Source organism: Hippoglossus stenolepis, chromosome 15 (assembly GCF_022539355.2).
Source record: "Hippoglossus stenolepis isolate QCI-W04-F060 chromosome 15, HSTE1.2, whole genome shotgun sequence".
Lineage (NCBI taxonomy): Eukaryota > Metazoa > Chordata > Actinopteri > Pleuronectiformes > Pleuronectidae > Hippoglossus > Hippoglossus stenolepis.
Window position 1 is genome coordinate 21,711,116 of NC_061497.1, and position 21,262 is coordinate 21,732,377.

The 21,262-nt window shown below is 43.8% G+C and overlaps 1 protein-coding gene across 8 annotated transcripts; it reads right to left on the reverse strand.

The window, feature by feature from the left end:
- Nucleotides 1–7,005: 7,005 nt before the first annotated feature.
- Nucleotides 7,006–20,777, reverse strand: emsy (EMSY transcriptional repressor, BRCA2 interacting). 8 transcript variants are annotated; one of them, XM_035178966.2, is made up of 20 exons: nt 20,519–20,777; nt 18,721–18,829; nt 18,530–18,629; nt 18,358–18,432; nt 17,606–17,781; nt 17,364–17,519; nt 16,879–17,138; nt 16,585–16,810; nt 16,211–16,429; nt 15,788–15,937; nt 15,514–15,687; nt 15,284–15,420; nt 14,567–14,740; nt 13,072–13,282; nt 12,767–12,934; nt 11,079–11,234; nt 10,868–10,962; nt 9,945–10,514; nt 8,950–9,354; nt 7,006–8,044 (listed from the first exon to the last, which is right to left on the reverse strand). In XM_035178966.2, exons 1-20 carry the CDS (start codon nt 20,519–20,521, stop codon nt 7,862–7,864), a joined length of 3,747 nt encoding a protein of 1,248 aa, XP_035034857.2. In that variant the 5' UTR covers nt 20,522–20,777; the 3' UTR covers nt 7,006–7,861. The 8 variants fall into 8 exon arrangements, with proteins under 8 accessions (XP_035034857.2, XP_035034854.2, XP_035034856.2 ...); XM_035178963.2 differs by having other exon boundaries at nt 14,567–14,770; XM_035178965.2 differs by having other exon boundaries at nt 16,211–16,444.
- Nucleotides 20,778–21,262: the final 485 nt, after the last annotated feature.

The window sequence follows — 21,262 nt, forward strand, 5'->3', positions numbered from 1 at the left end:
ATCTGTCGAGTTTGTTTTTGCAGGAAACTCCAGAATAATCTTTTTTTTGTTTGATCTGCTCTGAGAACTCGATTTATCCAGAAGATAAATACAATCATACGTCTAGACGGTGTTTGTGTGGGTGTTCATCACGTCTGCTCGTCTGCTGCTGTGAACGAGTTACATCACTGAGGACCTGGAAGTGACGGCTTCGTGCTTTCCATCAGAGGTTAAACTTTATTAGTGAGAGAAATGAATAAAATGACTGTTTTAACTGTTTCAACCGTGTGTGTTCCAGGAAGTTTTCAGTTCCTGTACTTAAATAAAAGTATGTATTCTCTAAAAGTACTTAATTACAAGTACAAACCCTGCACTGTACAAATGTACTCAGGTTATGAAAAATATCCAGTTTGTTTTATAGCCTTATATTTTATGTCATTAGATTAATTTGAACTAATCTCTAGTGGACTGAAGCTACTAATGTTTTCATTGTGGATTAATCTGATGAATATGATTTTTTAAAATATCATTTAAAACTAAATCATAACTGAATATACTTAATCGACTACGGTTTTGTAGCCGATTAAGTATATTTAGTTACTTCCCACTGAACTCCAGTAAAGTGTGAGCTCACTAATGTGCTCAGCAAACTTCATGGCAACCTGCCGATTAAATTTATGAAAACTTTTTGTGCAAACTTTGGCTCGATGAAAACCCCAAAGGCCGAGGGGTCGAGAACGGAAATCGTTCTTCCTCCAGGGAGCGTGAACGTGTTTGGCAAAGTTCGTGGAAATCTGTCCTCACCGGAGAAGTGACGGCCGAGCGATCAGAAACCTTGACGAGCTCCTGTTCTACCCAGAAGCCGCCGCTCGCCTCAACCAGACGTTTTCCTCAAAACATGAGGAAAACTGCTGCTACTTTGAAACACAAACTCCAGAAAAGGCCCAGATCCAGTTTTCCTGACATTTTCTGCAGTTCATGTCCTAAAATCAACAAGTTAAAGTGTTCTGCCTGTAGCAGATCGAAACAGATTTATTTACAACGAGCAGCCACTGAAACAATGATTGAGTCTGCACGGATCATTGACGACAAATTACCAATGACTCAATTACTGAAACAGTCCAAATATCCCTGCAGTGGTTCCAGGAAAGTGCTCCACAGGGAGATCAAATGAGACGACTACACTCAAACTTTATTTTTCCAGCGTCCACCTTCGTCTCCGGGGGAAACGAACACAAATACACAGTAGTAGGAGCTTCTCCTCCTCGGGGAGTCGAGAGGTCAAAGGCCCCTGATGGGACCCACCAGCTTTCTCCTGGTTCTTAATGCACATGTATGAACCAAACTCTTCAAACTCCTCAAAGACAAAACACATTCTCCCACCAGCAGCTGCACCGCCCGGCCGAGAGGCATCATTTCCTCTTCTCTTCCTGTTCTCCTGTTGTAAAATTCCACCGTGTTGTGCTTTTTCCTTGTTTATGAGATGAGTGATGGGCAGAGATTGAATCAGAGGAGGCCGACGGGAAGGGTTTGCAGTTTTCCCTAATTGGAAGCAGACCTCGGCTACTTTTCCTCGTCTGTGTGAGCGGGCTCGGAGTCACCGGTGAACGTTAACCTGTGTTTATCATACTTCAGTCACGCTGAGATAAAAGAGAAATGTGTTATAGCTGCAGGACTTGGAGACGAAGCTGAGTCACGGAGAACGGAAAGTGAGAAGAAAGAGAAAACGATGCTTGTCCTGTGGTGTCTGAGCAACAAATCAAAATATTTTCTTAGATAAACTTTAAATATAGGTGGACGATATTTCTCTGCTTCTTCCCACTGTACGAAAATGAAGCCATAATATCTCGGATACAGGTGAAGCCATCGTTGAGTGGAGCTCAACCAATCACGAGTCAGCCTCACCTGTCAATCATAATGTTTCACCGCGTTTTTATTAATTAAAACCAAACTTATCAGAAGAACCAACACTTGAACAAACATCAGTTGGATTAGAACAACCTAAAATGACAGAAACCGTCTTTAATATATGTAAATATATAAAATGTTTTTTACATTTTTTACATTTTTTATTAATAAGGTTATTAATCAGTCATAAGAAGAAGAAGAAGAAGAAGAAGAAGAACCTGATCAAGGGCCACAAAAGTAAGTTAGTAAAATATTAAATAAAAGATTTTCAATTCAGTATATATAATATAATATGCCATGAAGACTGATATTGGTTTTATGTGTCATAAATTAAAATAAGACACAACTCTGGTGTAAAGAAAAAATGTAAATGTCTTCGATATGTTACGAGCTCCTCAGGAGTGAATTTATGATTTCAGTTTTCTAATATTTTGTGGAATTGTTGTAATTTAGTGACGTGTTTGTGTGTTGTGTGTTGTTTTTGTCTTGATCTTCTTCTTGTGAAGCCGATGATGGAAATAATTGAAGTGCTTGAACATTTCAGTGGATAAATATAATAACAACAAACTAACATGGATAACGTCTCTGTTTCCTTCAGATTATGAACGTCTTCCATCTTTCTGCTGGGACTCAGATGATATAAATATGTGAGTGACCGTGATTCAGTCTCGTCTCTGGGCCGTTATCACTGCAGATGGATGGAAGACGTCTGTGTGTGTGTTCGTGTGCGATCGCCTGTGCCTTGCTCCGCCGTCTCCAGAGAGCGGACCATCATCCCATCACTCATCCACGTTAATCCCAGCGCTCCCACACAAGCGCTCGCTCGCCAGCCCCGTTCACCGCCAGGGACCATGGGAAAGGTCAGAGGGCACCGTTTGTTTTCCATAGTTACACGAAGTTTAATTCTCCGCTCACTCCATGTGGACGGTGGTGTGGTGTTGTTGTTTGTGCCGCTCAGCAGCAGCTGCTCGACGAACCCAGGAGGGCAGCGGGCGAAACGTGAAGCCCAACTCAGGACAATGGAATCGAACATCCTGCATCTGCTGTTTCTGCGGAAAGAAATAACAGACATATTTACTCCACTTTGCTTTGAGGTCGCTCCAGTAACATTTTGGTGTCTGAGAGCACAGGATGAGTCACTTTGGACTCGGGCTGTTTCTTTTATGAGCGAACTCTGGGACTATGTGACCGTGAGATAAACTTCATAATCTGCAGAATTTCCCTTTTTATTGTGCACACACACACACGCTGGAGAGTTTATTTATCCGCTGCGTTGATGTCAGCGTGTGATTAGGCTCAAGGAGAACGGGATAACGTAAGTTTGTTTGGCAGCTGAACAGGATTGTGAAAGTTTCTCTCTCTCTCAGAAGGAGGCCTGAAGTTTTTTACGGCTCTGAAGAAGGGAGGGTTGATCCAAACTACAAAAAAAGAAAAAGGTTTGATTTTATTTGTTCAGATTTGAGAGTTCCAACTCTTGTCCGGGAGAAAAACTCAGAATAATTCATCCAACATCAACATTTTAAGAAATAGGAATAGAAAAGACGTCATAACTTCTTCAAGCACAAATGTCTCCCAGACATTTTCTGAGAACACAGCACGGGTCCTCTTTGTATTTTGGTCCACACCTGAATACCTCAGCAACTATTTGATGCCATCACATGTTCTCATGTTCCCCAGAAATAACTTTATCGATCTCTCATATGTTCGTCCAACATCATCGGGTCAAACTTTTCATTTCTCCGGTTCCACACCTGATAATCTAGAACATCTCCAGACTCGGCATGAAACAGTAGTCGAACAAAGATAGAAACTAGTTATACGAAACCAAAACAGAGAAATAAACTGAGCAAAAACATGACTTGAAACCAGAATGTCTCAAACAAGTCATCACACAATTCTAGTGCAAATATAAAGGAAGTGGTCTGAAAATGATTTGTTATTTGACTCAGTCTTGAACTGTGGAAAACCATGTGAAATGTATTTTACCCTTAACTACGTGTGTCTGCTCAAGAGGAATAAACGTCATCGTTTTATAGTTTCACCTTCATGAAACAGGTTTCTCGTCCTATTTATCATTCAGGCTGTCAACCAATGAGAATATTAAAAGCTGCTAGATTTAGGTTTCTATTTGGATCATATTTTACTCACTGATAAATATCAGTCCGATAAATATTTAAACTAAGATCTGTGCAAAACAAAATCCTGGATCCGCACATTAATCCACATCCACACCAAACTTGAATGTCGTCTTCTCGGGTGCGAGCCTCATCCCTCCACCAAGTTTGATTCAAGTCTGTTCGGTAGTTTTTGTTTAAATCTCCCATCGAACATGAAGACGGGTGAAAACACAACCTCCTTGTTGGAGCTAATTAAAGCTTGATCACAGACAAAGACGCCTCAGATGTCAAACACCGATACGTCACGTTAAAGAACCATTGTGACTCTTCTCTGTGTTTAACCTGCGGGAAACTTCCTGATGGTTCGACTGAAATAAACCTTTGTTTTGTTGAGACTAGACTTTTCACACAAGAGGAGCCAGTGTCTGAGAAACACTGAGAAATAAATAAAGACCGCTCCTGAGCGCTCTCTGACTAACGGCTGAAATGAAATCAAGTCATCTCAAGCCGAAGGAATGCTGCTCCGGCCCCTGTGATGAATGTGTCGGAGGAAACTCCTTCACACAGTCACTGCTACACCCGTCATTTTCCTACATAGTGATCGTGAGGAACAACACAAACTGTCTCCTGGTGAAACGCAGCAAAAGAGACAGGGCGGTGAAAACCTGAGTGAAGAGCAGCTGGACGTGTCTGGTTTCTGAGAAAGTTTCCAGCCCAGGGACGGCTCACTGACGGCTCACTGACGGCTCACTGACGGCTCACTGACGGCTCAGACTTCTGCATCAGTAACTTCCATCTCCTGAAAAATTTGACGGCAACAGGAAACGGTTGTTGCACCAGTGGATTCAATTCCCTGCTGTGTTGCTGCTGGAACACGAAATAAACGAGGGATAAGTGAAGAGAAAGTTAAACTTGAAGCTCAACCAGACTCGAGTAAAGTTCTGACCTTTCACCTCAATCATGCAGAACTCCGGTGGGATCAGAACGAGGGAGAGGTTGATGTTTATGTTGCTTGGGAAAGAAAAACCCATAGAGAACCATCAGGGCCCTCAGAGAGTAACAACCTCCATCAAGGTTAATGCTCCGTCCCACAATGTTAAAGAGAGTAAAAATAAAACTCCTGCATCGGCCTGTTTATCCAGATCTGCTCCATAATGTCCCATCTCTCTGAAAATGTCATGGAAAGTAGTTTTTGAGTAATCCTGCTGACAAACAGACCCATGAAAACACGAGAGGACTCAGAAGAGCACAAACCTCCGTCAAGGCTTCTTAAATTCAATCAGGCTGCACCAAACTGTAAACACATTCGCAAAATATGCCAGATTTTCCCATGAGATATTCTCTGGGAAATTGATGGACCCCGATGTAAAAGAAAAATGAATCTGCACCAAACTTTATTGAGTTCTTTCTTGGTTCCTTTCTTCTCTAAGTTTTGTGAAAATTCATTCAGTAGTTTTTTGCGTAATCCTGCTGACAAACAAACATTTAGGGAACCGATATTTCTGATAAGTGTTTGCAGCTGGTTTGAATTTAACGGGACTGTTGAGACTTGGTGAAATCAAAGATGTTTGAAACATTAGTTATGATTTGACGATATGTTTTCATAATGATCTATGGATACAGATGAATTCATTGAGTGGTTCACATCCATTTCTAGATTCACAGAATGAGCTCCAGTGACTATTCTGGTTTTATAAAGTTCTCACAGTTTTACATAATATTTCTATTTCATTTATTTTGGATTCTGTTTCTATTCTTGCACGGTTACTTGTTGGTGTGAATTTCCCCTGAGGGAGATGAATAAAGGTACTTTTTTACTTTATCTTATCAGAATTCATCCTCTGGAGAACATACTGTGTTACATTCATTACTTTTAAGTATTTTATTACGTAGTATTTGAAATATTTTGACTTGGAAAATGCGGATTAACTCTTAACTCAGATCCTGAAACACCGATGTGACACAGACTCTCTCCCCTTGTTTCTCAGGTGAGTCAGCAGAGCGGGTGGAGGCAAAGCGTGTAACCCTCTGGGACCCTGACACCATCATCTGAGCGGGGGGGGTGCAGGGTGGAGGGAGGCAGGGCGGTAAGTCAGCACGCTCCTAACCAGAGCCACATGTTCTGTGGTCGATTCCAGCCAATCAGAGTCCGCCGGCCCCCAGGAGCCCACTGGATCCCTTTCAACACGAGGAGAGAAAAGTGTGTGTGGAGCTGAACTCTACCAGCGAGTGTGTGTGTGTGTGTGTGTGTTTTTTACAAGTGTGCAGGGCAAACTGAAAAATCCTACAACAGCACAGAGGCCAGTAAACATGAAACCTGGCTCACATGATCCTTATAACGCAATAAATATGTTTTTATATCTGCCAGTAGGAGCCAACATAAATTCCACAGTTCTTTTTGGCTGCCTGAGCAAATGTCAGGCCAAGTGTAAGTAGATATATAACACATGAAGTGTGCGTCCAAAGAACAGCCCATAAAACTCTATAAACTCTGATGTATGTGTTTTCATAAACCCTTGTTATAGTTTGAGAGATTTTTACAAGTTTGATCCCGAATGAAAAGGTCCTTTTACGCTTTCAATATTCAAACACATCTGGGACTTAAATACAGATTGAAATGGTTTTAGATGTTTTTAAACGTCCTTAACTAACAGCTAATATGTCTGAAATGGAAACATTGCACAGAGACCATGCAGTCGTTACAATATTCTAGTGGAGAATTAACTTTTGGTTTACTGATGATTTCAGATCCAGGTTTTGAAAGTTGAGTCTGTGTCTTTTCATAATGAATATTTCTTATTTTTGTCAGGAAGGTTTTGTTTAAAGACCGAAACCAAAGCGACGACTTGATCCTGATAAGAAAAAGCATCCTAACGTCCGATATGATGAAACCACAAACGTACAGCTTTACGGAAACATGGAATATTAAAGAATAACATCATCTTAAAAGCTTCAGGTGAATTTGAGAACTTCCTTTAAAACCAATAAACAAACCGACAGGTTCTACTGAGCCGATTTATTGTGCAGATTAAATGATTCCTCTCAACAAGTCGTCTAGTTTCGAAAAAGGTATAAAAGAAATGCATAGTTCAAACTCTCTATGCAAATTCATACGTGGTGAAAGTTTCACAGCAAACTTTTTTGAACTCCAGAATATATCTTACAAAAAAAAAAGAAAAAAGGTACATTTCTTAATTCATTGTATTTTTTTTTACACTTAAAATGAGCAGTAACACATAATGTTGGACTCGATGATTCCTCCGGGACTCGTCTGTGGCTCCTCCTGCTCCAGCTTCTCTTTCTGAGAAAACTTTAAATCCACCGTTACAAAGTTCATCTCATGATTAAAACCTTCGATTCGTCCACAGAAGAAAATCCAACAGCTGAGACACTTTCTACAAAAATACATGTCGCCGAAGTTTTCTGGGTAACATGATTTTTTTTTAAGCGTGAATTGAAACACTGGACGACCTCCGGCTGGTGGAAAGTGTGTTTGTGAAATTTGATGATTTGACACTGCACCAAACAAATCATTTCATAAACGTGTAAATGTCTCACAAAGTCCTGTAAGTAACAAAGTGAACACGCTGGAACCATCAGGTCGGTTCGGATCTGTCCAACCGTCGGAATCCTTTCACCTCACTCCCACATTATTTTTACGAGCAGCACATCTCGCTGCCAATAAAAACCACATGTGCCGTTAGTTGTGGGGAGGAAGAAAAATAATACTAGGCTTATTATGAACAAATTCATATTTTACACGACTGAAAACATTCTCGCTGTTGTCAGGAAAAACAACCAGTGGGTGTTTGTCTGCTGGGTCGGAGGCCTCAGTCGAAGGGTCCCGCGTGGGGAGACTACGGCTGGTCGGGGGGGCTGGCGGCCGCGGCCTCGTCGTTGCTGCTGTCCACCTCCTGCTCCATGGGGCTGTCCTCCTCCAGCTGCTGGCTGGTGTAGTTGGTGATCTCCAGGAAGCCGCTGGGCTCCACCACCACGTTGGACTGGCTGGAGTCCGGCAGGATGGAGTACTGAGGAATCACCTGCACGTGTTAGTCACATCGAGGTTCTCAGTCACGGTTCAGCTCGCTCAGACACAGACGGTGAACTGATCATTTACTATATGGGTTTTTTATAAATTGTGAATAAAGATGGACAACGCGTCTCCAAGTCCTCCAGAAGTCACACTTTCCAGAAGTGAAGCCACAATATCCTGAATAAGAAGGCGGCCATCTTGCTGTGATGACATCAATCACGAGTCAGTCTCAGCTGTCAATCAAGATGTTTATCATCAAATAACAAATCAAAACCAAACTTTCACTTGAACAAACATCAGGGTGAGAAGAACCACCTAAAGTGACAGGAGCCATATTTGAGAAAAATGCATTTAATGTGTAATTTGACTGTAGTTTGGTACGTGACCCATCTGCTAACATGGAGGAGGCCGGGGTTATGACCTAAACTGCAGCCGGCCACCAGGGGGCGAATGACAAGCTTTGGCTTCACTTTTGTGAGCTGTCACATCGTTTAATTGGTTATTTGATGATGTAAAAACAGTGGGAAACGTCATGATTGACAGCTGAGACTGACTCCTGATTGGTCGAGCAGGTGTTTCGGCAGGACTTCGATGCCACACCTCCACTCCACCATCACCTCTGTGCAGACTCCGCCTCCAAATGACGCCAAAAGCACAAGATGGCAGCGTTCGTATCTGAGATATTTTAGTTCAGAAGGAAGTTGACACACGTCGTCCATCTTTATTTACAGTTGAAGGTTCGACTCCATCCAAACGTGTTTTATTCGACGCTGAAGATGCTGATGAAACGTTTGCTCTGTGACGTGGAGCAGATCCACACTGGAAGCAGCCGGTAGGAGAAGTGAACACATTCTTTACACTGAGCTCTGTAATTTATTGCCGATATATATATTTATGTGATACACATCTCACCTCGATTACCTCCAGGTCTGCCTTGCTCCTCTGTGCGGTGAGGCCCGGCATGCAGCTGAACTGCTGCGTCTTGGCGTGGGAGTGATGCATGGCGGCCCCGGAGCTGCTGATGAACTGGCCCGAGTCCAGCGTGCCGGACACAGCCTGCACCGCCAGGGCTTTACCCAGAGGGCCGCAGTCGCTGGAGGAATCCACCACCATGGGCTCCGTGCTCGGGTCGATCTCCGCCTCCATCATAGAGATCTTCAGGATGTCGGACACCGAGGGTTTGGCTCCCGGGGGCCCGGAGCTGGACTCGGGGACCAGTTTGGCCGTGGCCTCTGCGCTGCTGAAGACCGGCGATGAATGGTGGGAACTGCCGAAGGTGATCTTGGTGACAGTGGCGCTCTGTGTGATGATCGGCTGCTGCGGGGAAGATCATTTAATGAGGATAAACAAAAGATATCGTTAATCAACTTAATCAACTTGTTATAAGAGGAGAGGAGATAAGATGCAGGACAAGAAGCGTGTTTCATGTTTTGAAAAGAAGGAAACTTCAACAGCAGTTTTCTCCATAACCAGAGAACATATGTTTCCTTCTCTCTGAGGAGAACACAGGATTTATGGAGCAGATGTTTGCTGTAGCAAACAACTGAATTCATTTCAGCGACGTTTCCACTTCTCTTGCTGTGATTAATTTACATCCACATGTCAGAGACGTGAACGGCCTCAGTGCAAAATAGTTGTTGCATTTATAGTTTTATTAAAGCTATATATCAGTCAGTTGTTATTAATTGTTAAGTTTATTAAACAGTGATGAATGTTCCTCGTGCAGCGGCTGATATTAATGAATTTGTTATTTTGTCAAATCACAGAGATGGAGAGCAGAGCAGAGCAGCAGTCTGAGGTAACAACATTCATCTGAGGTTTGTATCAAGGTAAATATGAAACATGTTTGATGCCGTGTGTGAACAGCAGACTGTGCACCCACAGGGTTTAGTGGTACGACCGCTCACCTGACTGGACACCGTCTTTTCCGTGCTGACAGGGTGGTGCGCCTGCAGTGGAGGAGGGTGGGACATGGGCGTGTGCAGGGGTCTGTGGTGGGACGTGGGCGCTTGCTGGAGCTTGGGGAGCTGCGGTGTCACCAGGAGCTTGGTCGGCGGGCTCGGGGTCACGACCTTGGCTACTAACTGGGCTGGTGCAGGCAGCGGTCTGTCCTTAGGGCTCTGGGTTAGGGTCTGGGGTTTGGGCAGAGTCTGCTCTCGTAGTTTGGGGAGTTTCTTGGTCAGAGGGGGGGTGGAGGGGAAGGCAGTGGAGGAAGAGGAAGGCTGGCTCATCTGAGGTTTGCTCTGCAGTTGAGGTGGTGGCGGTGGCGGCGGCGCCGCCTGGGCGGAGGTGGAGGTGTGCCGGCTCTGCTCGGCCTCTGCCTGGCTCAAAGGTGGCGGCTGAGCACCTACTGAGCTGGAAGTTGGCTTCACGGGATCTGCCGCTGGTTGAGAGGAGCGGTAGAACAAGCCCGTCTGAGGGTCCAAGGTGTCGCCCTCCAGATCCCCCACCTCCAACACAGTTTTACTTTCAGACGCCTGGAAGAGTCACAAAGACGCAGAGTGAGCGACGGCATCAGAAGAACAGAGGGAGGAATCTAACACTGTCTTCAGAGAATCAAAATAAAACACTATTTGTTCAGGTAATAAAATATTTAAGGCTCCAGAATAAATTTTGGACTGATTAACATAGATAACTTAGAAGAGTGTCAGGACAAATATGGGTTGTTCACATGGAGATTAAAAGGAAAAATTGGTGCAATAATCGATTGTTCAAAATCTGGTTTCTTTTTCACTTCTGCACAACTGGCTCTCGGATTGAGAGTTTCAATCAGCTGACTTACTCCTTAACTTTGAATTTAACCTACATCTCCATGAGCTCTGACCCTCACCATGTGGCTGACGTGCGAAGCTGCAGCTGCTGCAGCTGCTGCCGAGACGGCGGCTGGTTTGAAGTTGTGATCCTCGCCAACTCTGCTGACTTTACCTGGCGGGGGGGGAATCAGAGTCCAGCTGTCAGGTGATCTTCACGTTAGATACAAAGCAAATAAGGGAGAGCACGGTGTTGAAGAGTCCGTCATGTGACAGTAGGAGCGGTCGTACCTGTCGCGAGGAACTCGGTGCTGGGCTCCGCCTCTGAGGTGGAGGGTCTGGGCGACTCGGCGCTGGGCCTCTTCTCCTGGGTCAGCTGGATGGGCACGGCCAGCTGGCTCAGGTCGATAGTGTGCTGCCGCAGTTTGGCCTCGCCCTTCTCCTTCACTATTATATAATAATATAGCAGCAGTTCAGGTCAAATCCATAAATGATCACAAAACAGAGGGGTCACAGTCCTACCAAAGGTTCCACATAATTACACTAATCCCTACGATGTATAAGACAGTGAACAAGAAGACAGCTGCAGTAAACATGGATGTAAACCATAGAAAAGAAAAATCAGATTTGTGCTATGGAGAAGGAAATGCATTAAAGGACACGTCATATGGAATCTAATGAGAAACACGACCACTCCAACATGTGTTTGCTTACAAAACCAACACGTTGCACTTTTATATTTTCCAGAAAATGTAGGGATGATTCTCTCTGAGTTACTGAAAGACTTTTGATATGAAACATCTGTGCAGGAAATGATGCATTTATTTATGACTCCTTAAAAACGACGATGTCGAAGTTGAATTATTGCAAATTAGTGACTAAGAACTAAATCACTGTTAAATCTAATACTCAAGGCAACAGTGTGACACTGACAAATGTCCAGAACCTGAATTTATCAAGACAACTGGTAAATGTGCAGGAAGGAAATTAAAATGGGAACAACAATCTGGGAAAACTGTGAATTTTCTTAACAAAATATGATGAAAAATGTCAAGATAAATGATGATAAAATTAGGAATAAACATGTGACACTAATATAATCCTGTGTCGAATGCTTCTCTCTGTAGTTCAGGTAAATAAAAAGCTTTTTACCTGATAAACCTTTCAGTGGTTAACACAGAGAGATCACAAGGTGTTTTTAAGGTGGTTGACGGTAACAAACGAGGAAAACCTCCATTAAAATTACTGGATCTCTCACAATCATCTCTTCGGGGACTTTACATTCAGAATCGGTCTAAAAAACCCCTCCCCACCCTTACATACTCCACGCAGCTCTTATCTCTGCTCATCAGACCCAGTTCTACAGGTTTGTCACACAATGAGCTCAGTGTGAGAGTCACAATGGAAAAACACATTGTTTCTGCGGGCTGGGAGCTTTTTAGCAGCTCCAGAAAGTCCAGGAATATTTGCTTGATGGCAGTTTGGCTGGAAACTAAAAGGGGACGGAGTGTTTACAGGCCCCTCGAGGCGCTGGAGCAATCTGCCCGATGAGATCAGGTCGGCTGACTCAGACAGACTTCTATCGGAGAGACCTTTTTCTTTCACTGGAATCTAAACCAAATCTGAATTATCTTTTAATTCTGATGATTTAATGACTCTTTTGTGTTAAATGCTGCCTGGTCAAGCTATTTGTAATCTGATATTTTAAAGTGCTCTATAGATATAGATTATAAAGGTGGTTTCCAATAAATGTTTAAATCTTCTTTGCTAAAAGGTTGAAAGACTAAAGTTACGAAGGCAAACTGTCACGAAGTGATGTATTTGGGTATTTTTGACAGATTCAGAGACTTGTACGCTGGTTAACAGCAGGAATATTCTGCTCGACTCTGCAGAGCTGCTGTCGTCATGCTCACAGGTGATAATCCCCCTTCCCTGGTTGGTTTTACAACCGCAGTCGTTCCCTGACATAAAAAGCTCACCAGTAATTTGTTGCAGCTCCAGCAGAGCTTTGATAGTGGAGGTCGCTGACTGGGATTCCCCTGCTGTCACCTCCTGATAGATGATAGTGGGAGTGGACTCCACTGATACTTCCTGCTCGGTCCAATCCTGCTCTCTGGAGGACAACACGTGCACTACAGGGTGCATTTCTGAGGAATGATGGGAGCAAACGTTCATTTACACAGTTAATGTTCTCATGAAGGCAAAAAAACTAACGTAAGAGTCGAGCGGTGCCAACTAATTCATCTCTGACCCTGAGCCACAGAGGAGAAGAAGAGCAGGATACCTTGAACGCTGCCGTGTGAGGCCTCGCCTGCTAAGCTGCTCGCCTCCGTGAAGCTGGCGACCTCGTCCTTCGTGGACCCGTCCGAGCAGGAGGCCAGAACATGACCCACCTCTGCGGCGCGCGTCACCTGCTGCAGCGTCTCTGTGACCAGCTGCCTGGTCTGTTCGCTCACCACCGCCGTCTGGAAAACGGGCTTGGGCTTGATGAGAACCTGGAAAGAAATGACAGAACGTGTTTGTAAAGCAGAATTGATATTTTTACAATATTCATTTCATACAGGACACAGCTGTAATGTGATAAACGTCCAAATTCACAACCCTTGTGGTTGCAGCTGACTCAGGTTGACAGGAGGCGGTTGTTATGCTGTCGGCTTGTTAAAGCTGCTTATATTCATAATAATAATACATTTTATGTATATGGAACTGTACATGCAAGCTGTGTCAATAGAACCAAGTCACTGATCTTAATTCCTCTTCATGACTGAACACAAAAGTTGAATTCAGACTAAATATGACAATTGATTTATGAGTTTGACTTTAAAACAATGACTCACTGTTTGTGAATGGACAAGAGGAAGTTAACGAGCGTATTAAAATACTATGATCTAATGTCACGAGGCTCGTTTGTCGGCTACGACCTATTTTCATCCCTCCGCGAAAAAAACACCTTGAAAGTAGCACGATGGAATTAACTCCCTGAAAATATATATCCTGATAAATTCAGATTCCCTAAAAGAGTCAGAGAGAAACACTGCAGGACGATAAGTTGATCGTCTGAAATATGAGAATTTCTACAGAACCATTCACTCGTTAACTCTTCAAAAATAGACATAAAAATCCCCAGGAAGTGAAGACACGCCTGTGGTGTCAGGCTTCATTGTTCATGACCTGTAAATAAACCCCTGGAATCAAACCGACCCACTCGCTTTGCTGAAAGTTGACGTGTCAAAATCTAAACTACCACAATTACTACAAACCAACGTCATCCCTGTATCTACTTTAGAAGGTGGTGATATGTCAGTGTGGGGATTACAGCTTGTTGCTTTGTCTCAAACAGGCCAAAATACTATTGAATGCCGGTTTAATGTCAGAAACACGATCGTGTTGCAGGAGACAGACTCTCTACAGCTGTTTGACCTTCAGGCTGCTCAGTGCACAGACTGAAGGTCAGAGTCATCTCTCTCCCTGAATGAGGGAAGTAAAGAGGAGGAAGAGGAAAGGTCAGCCAGAAGAACAGGGGATTTCTCTCCTTTGTGTCAAACTGATTGCATTTAATTACAAACTCTCACTTCTCTGGAAAACATCTGCAGGTGTCACCGGGTGAGTGACTGAACGTGCAGCTCACAGAACAAACCTCACGTCAGTCGTTTGTTCTCATTTTCACAGATTTCTACAGAATTTCCCCTACAACTGTAAAATGATCTAAAAGATAAACTCTTGTTTGGTTGCTTCAGTAAACAGAAGCGTCCGATTGGCTGGTGGAGATTGCGTGTCACCTGCGTCTTGCCCTGCTGGCCGTAGACGATCTTGGTTGGGATGATCTTGGTGGCGGTGGCCACGGATCCAGCGCTCAGGCCTTTGGGCTGGGTGACGATCATCTTGGTGATGGGTCTGGAGGCGGTGATGATCGCTGGCTTGGTCCCTTGAACGGCCTGTAAGCTCTTCTCACCCTGAGGCAAAGCAGAAACACACGTATGTCTCTGCAATGAAAGCAGTTACACGTAGCACATGTGGGATTTAGGTTTTCAGGATATTTGGCGACACCAAGTGGCAGAATCAAAAACAACAAGGTCCAACATTTCCAACATGAGATACTGCAGTTACACCGCCTCACTTCTTTACAAACAAACGCTCACAACATCAGAATCATTTAAAAGATTATTTAACCTGTAAATTTTGAAATGTATTATGTAATTGTTTTGTCTGTAACAAGATCCCAGATAAAAAATCCCCTTAAAAACCTACTTTTAACATAATAATACGAATAGAAAAACTCAACTAAATCATCGAAAATTGTTGCTACTTTAATTTTCTCTACAAATATCTGAAACGAAGGAGTTTCAATGAGATCTAGAAATTATAAAAAACACACAACAAAACAATTTCTTACAGAAAAATCCCTCATTCTAAAGTTCATGCTGTAATTTCGAAAGAAGAACTGATGATGAATAAATAATCTGGACCAAAGCTCTTAAATATAAAGTTTGACTGACCCCCGCATTTAAAAGTGTGGTGACCACGTTCTTGCCCGGCAGCCCCTGGATGGTCGCTCCTTTTCCCGTCGTTTTCTGCACCACGATGACGTTCGGTTTGGACGTCATGGGGATGGTCGTGATCTTCGTCGTCGTGCCTGTGGAGGAGGGACGACGACATTTTATTGAACCACGACACGTCGCAGGGTGCGATACAGATATCGAACTGTTACAGAACTGTGTCGACTCACCAGACACGATGTTGCTGCTGATGATTTTCCCGCCCAGAGTGGCCAGCGACTTGGGCACAACGGTGATGATGCTGCCGCTGGTGGTCTTCACGTAGGTAGCCCCCCCGCCAGAGGCTGTTATTCTTGCTCCGATGTTGGTGCCGACAGTGGGTCGAGTGTAGGTTCCCTGGGAAGCTGTGTGCAGAGCGAGCCCACGTGAGAATACAGTAGTGAATAAGACAGGCTTTAAATGAACGGCATTAGATTTGGTATCACGGGGTGTAAGCGGACCGACCTGTGGGCTGAGTGACCAGCTTGGTGGTCATGATGGCTCCGTTGCTGCTGACGACCATGATGGGAGACGAGCTGCTGCCGGACAGAGCCACTGACGACGGCTTGGGCAGGATTTTACTGGGCTGAACCTGCTGAGTGATGATTTTCACTCCTGCACACAAACAAATATAGTTAATTAGAGCTCAGGAAAAAAAACAGAGAGTAGTTTTACTAAAGTTACTTAAATACAGAGATATGACAGAGCTGATTAGTCATTTTAAAAAATGTGGTTTCTTAAAAAGGTCAAGGAAATGTTTCATGACCAATTAAGGTTTAGTCAAAAAAGTATCTTATATCCAGAGACACAAAGAAAAACCTGAGATCTAGTATCAAATAAAGAGAAATAGAAGAAGAAAGAAAGAACCATCATGTGATGCATCCTTACCGGACTCCTGTTTGATCTGGATGGTCGGCTTGGTTCCAGTTAAGCAGGACGTGGTCTGGGTCTGACCGATGCCGGCGACTCCTAAAGGCGAGCCCTGCTGCAGGTGTTTGGGTGAGTGCTGTTTGGAGAACTGGGCCAGGATTTGAGTGGGTGAGCCCACCAGTGTCTTGGGTGAAGGAAGTCGGGCTGACGCCACCTTCACTCCAGCCGAACCAGAACCTACGGCAGTGAACACTGATGGTGAGACATTAGAGACTGTAGGAAAAGCTCATATTCTGCATCTGTGCCTTCAAATGAAAACAAATAAATATATAAAGTTTCAAATATGAAATGCAGGTTCTTGGAACCGAACACTTGACGTATGTTGGACCTACATTGTGCGACCGTTGACATGACCACCGACGGACTGGAGGAGACCACTGATGTCACGGCGATGGTGTTGGGGTTGGTGGAGGGGAACACCACCGTCTGTTTCTGCGTGGGCGCGGTCAGCATGGTGGAGGCGCCCAGCTTGGACAAGGCGGCGTTGTTGTGGGCGTGAGACTTGGACAGGATGTTGGGCACAAAGTTGGAGCTCGGGGAAGTCGTCACGATGATCACCTGATGGAGCAGAAAGACGATTGAACTCTGGAGCAGCGTGAGAAATGTGACCAAGCAGCGTGACTCACCTTCTGCGTAGTGGTGTTGGTGGTCTGGATGGTCGGCTTGGTGAAGGTGATCTTGACGGGGGACAGGTGAGGCGGCAGCGAGTTGGCGATGCTCTGCATGATGTTGCTCATCTTGGGGCTGCTGCCCATTGGCACCGTGATGCTCTTGGAAACCTGCGGAGAAATCTTGGAAACCTCCTTCAGCATCACCGGCGACGAGCTGGACGAGTTGGTTCGCCGCCGCTTGCGAGGCTTCTCGTCTTCGTCAGAACAACTCACACCTGGGAGGGAAGGTGAAAGCTCAGGATGTGGCTGGGACGACATAAGTTCTGACACTAACGATGAATGATAACTCTGTCTATTACTTTCTTGATTAATTTAATTGTTCATCACAGTCGCCAACAAGTCCAAAAAAGGATATGAAATGTACTATAATTATTTGATTGTTAATTACTATCAGGTCTATTTCCATTTGATATAAGACCCATTATGATGTTGAGACCCACTTTTCACATAGACTGTGCTCCCGCTGGGCAGCACCACCACGTTGGACGAGGGGCTGGGTGGTCGTGGTGACTTCACCGCTGCTCCCATCGCGCCGCTGGTCGATGTAGCGTTGGTGGAGGTGCAGGTGGTGCTTGTGTAGGAGTAACATACGACCACTGCAGGGGAGGAAAGGAAACATGTCATTTAAGGTCTAATCGGTTTCAAGATGCCCTCAGTGAAAAAAACAGTGTTTCTGACCTACCTTCTTTGTTTCCTGTTTCAGCCGGCAACAGAAGGGAGGCGTTCTGATTGGCCGTGGCGCTGGCCACCGCGTTAGCAGTGACAGTAAAAGCTGTTTGAGGGACCAGCCTCGGCAGCAAGGGAACGAGCCGGCGTCCTTCGATGGACCATTCAGACGAGCTGTTAGGACCGGACATGCTGAAAAAGAGGTGACACAGCATTTAGTTCCTACAATTCGCAGCCCAGAGGGGATCAGAGATGCAATAAGCTCATATTTGTTGGAGTGAACGTGGCCTTTTTAGTTTGAAGAGACAGATAAAGACAAAACAATTTACAATCAGAAAAATCCACAAATGTTTTAACAGACTATCTTTACAAACCAGATAAATATTTAAAAGAGCCATTATCATGTTTTACCCCATTTAGGATGAATCAAAAATACAGGAGTTAACCTCACTTATGAACATTTCCCAAAATACACAATACACTCTGAAAGTTAATATTGTTTTCTTCTCTTCCTCTTTCCATTAACATCTGAACCTGCTGATAATCAGTCAATCATCTCAGAGCCCATCTGTGCAGTTAACGACCATTTGAAACTAAATCATCTGCACTAATGAGGATGCTATTTAGAGTGTTTCATTAGCTCACTGAAATTACACAAGAATAGAATATAACACACAAGTTAATAAATCAATCTGCTCATTCAATGTGCTACATCTCATAATGTTATGCACATGATAAATGACCCTCAAACATCAGCTGTATACTCACTGATAAGCAATTGTAGTGAGGCGCTCATCATTGACAGCCCGGCGAACTTCTGCACGATGGCGCTCAGTTGAGATTCTAGAAAGATGGTGGACAAAACAACATTAGCGTTTAAAATTTGAAGAAATTGTTCCTCTCACTCATCCAGTGTTAGAACATATGGGGGAACCATTACCCGAGGATTTTAGTGAGTTCTCCTAGAAGATCCTTTTTCTCCTTGGTCAGGTCTCCCTGGGCTCTCAGTGCGCTGATAACCCCGGCGTAGGCCTCCAGCTCTGAGAAACACAGAAACACACGTCAACCATCTCGTTCATCAAGAGGAGAAGTGACGGTCAAATATATCTTTTCACAAGTGAATGATCTTACCCAGTTTACGGAGAATTCTTTTGCACTCATCCCTGCCCAGGTCAAGGATGGTGGGCCATACCACTGGCATGGTACCAGTCAGCACTGGCTTCTCCAGCTGAATCATGGGCTGAGTGGAGAGACGACAATAATGCATTTATGAACAAAACATGTCCCATAAACCATTGTGCTGCTTGTGGTTTCCTCTCCGAGTCACAGGCTCTGTGTGTTTATCCTTAAGAGCCTCACGAGAGGAATGAACCCGGGGTTTTCTGAAGGGGGAACCTTGGTGCATTTTAATTAAGTGCACTTGAATTTAATTGAATCTCTTCCCCCATAAAGAAGCTTTTCCCCCAGTGAACTGCTCTGAGTAATTAATCGACAAATCAGCATCAATTATGCAGCTTTCAAGAAAAACCTGAGTAAAGGACCAATGAAACCTTGTTAACCTGCTGTGTGAAGGAGAAGAGGTGAATATAAACGTCTTTACTTGTTTTTTATCATTTTTGCTTTTCTTTGAATTGTTACTTATGAATAAATCACCAAAATTAATTGATATATTGCAACAGTCAGTCAGAAAAGACAAACTTCCTCACTGCATCCATTTATGGTTTAATGTTCTGGTTGTTTCCAGACACATGAACAAAGTCTTGCTCAGCTCTTCAGGCATTGGAAGCAGTGCAGAGGCCTGTTTATATAAGTTATATTCAGGTATGTGTGATTTTTTTTAAAGAATTAACTAAATATTAATAAATGCATTTATAAATAGCCATCATTTGTCTGTGCATCTCCGTCAGTAGCATAGTCTGTTGTTGATTTACTGTGAAGCACATTACACCCTTCAGTTCAGTACACTTCACTTTGACATTACAGTTAAGTTACTTGAAAATAACCATTAATCAACTTTGCATAATTTCCCACTTGTGTCCAAATTCATTTTTATTTTATACATTCACTGATTTGATACTTTAATCATTCAGTATTTATCTACATTCTTACTGTTAGTTTTTTATCAGAGTTGTCATTTTACAGTCATATACACAACTCTTACTTTATAACGTTAGTGTGCTGCACTGATTTCTAACTGTCCGTGGACACTGCACTGATGTCATCATTGTTTACTTTCTTGTTTTTTACTTAGAATTGTAGTATTTTCACTATTTTCTGCACGACAGTTACACGAGGCGACACAAACAATTCCTGGTAGTTCAATTCGTTGTTGTTGTTGTTTTTTAACATAGGAAAAACACATATCACCATAAATACACTTAAAAGAATGATGTCAACTCAATTAATGATTGTAGATGAACGGATCAGCTGCTGGACCAACAGAATACAACGAACCAGGACCTCATTCACTGGGTTTCAATCCCAGTTGAGCCCAGTTCGCACTGACAGCACCGCCCACCACTGGACGACCCAGTAACTACAAAACACTGGAGAGCACAGCACAAGGCCAAACACAACACAACACAAAAGAAAACCCATTTAGCTCAGATAACAACCGACAAGACGAAGATCACAGACGATCACAAACCTCACGTGTGATTATAATGTTGTTCTGCTATTTGAGATCAGGGGAGAAAAACATTAGGATTATTTATTCTGGCTCGGGGTGGGGGAGGGAGAGAGAACGGATCTTCCATCAAATCCCCCCTCGTCCACGGAGCAGCGACCACACACCAGTAAAACATCCAGAAAAAACGCGGGTCATCAGCTCAACGACGGGATAACGTCGTGTTTTGACGTTAAAACCCCCGCTGTTAGCATAGCGCGGCTAGCTAGCTGCTCCCTGGGTGAAGCCACATCCATCTCTTACCATCTAGTTAGCAGCGCAGCTTCGGGGTAAATCCAGAGATCCACGCGAACATGGCTGGGGAAAAAAACAAAACACGTCGGGCCGAACTACCGCATCGTGTGGGGCGGGGTCCGAGGAACCGGGGCGGCGGGGAAACACACAAGTTACCCCGGGGAAAGGTGTCGGTCTCCGCCGAGGTGCTCCAGTGTTTACGTTGTGTGTTAGCTTAGCTTCGGCTGCTAGCTCTGTGGATGGAGGGGGGGCGTCTTCTTCCTGGTAAGAATGTAGGGGTGCGTACATACAAGTGAGGACGCGGTGCTGCCACCCACATGCGGGCGAGCGAACTGCGGCTTGCCAAATTTTAAAGGTCCAGTGTGTACGATTTAGTTGACATGATTTATTGTTAGAAAATATAACATAATTTTCACTTATCATCTAAATTGTATGAATTGTTTGGGTTAGGTTGTCTTTACTCTAGAATGGACCCTTTATATTTAAATACTTTTACATCAGTAAATAGTAATAGAAAATATAATCTAGACACAATCATATTAATATTGTGAAATTATTGAATGTAAATAGGCAAAAAAAAGGTTAGGGTAAAAAAATGCCAAAAGGTACTTTTGGCATTTTTATGATACAATTTGTCCCTTTAATGACCCGAGTCCATGTTAAATTGCTGATTTGACCTATAAATTATAAATATTTGGTACTTTTTCCACCACCAGTTCTGAGAGTTTTGTGATGTACGAGCAGCTCCTGAAC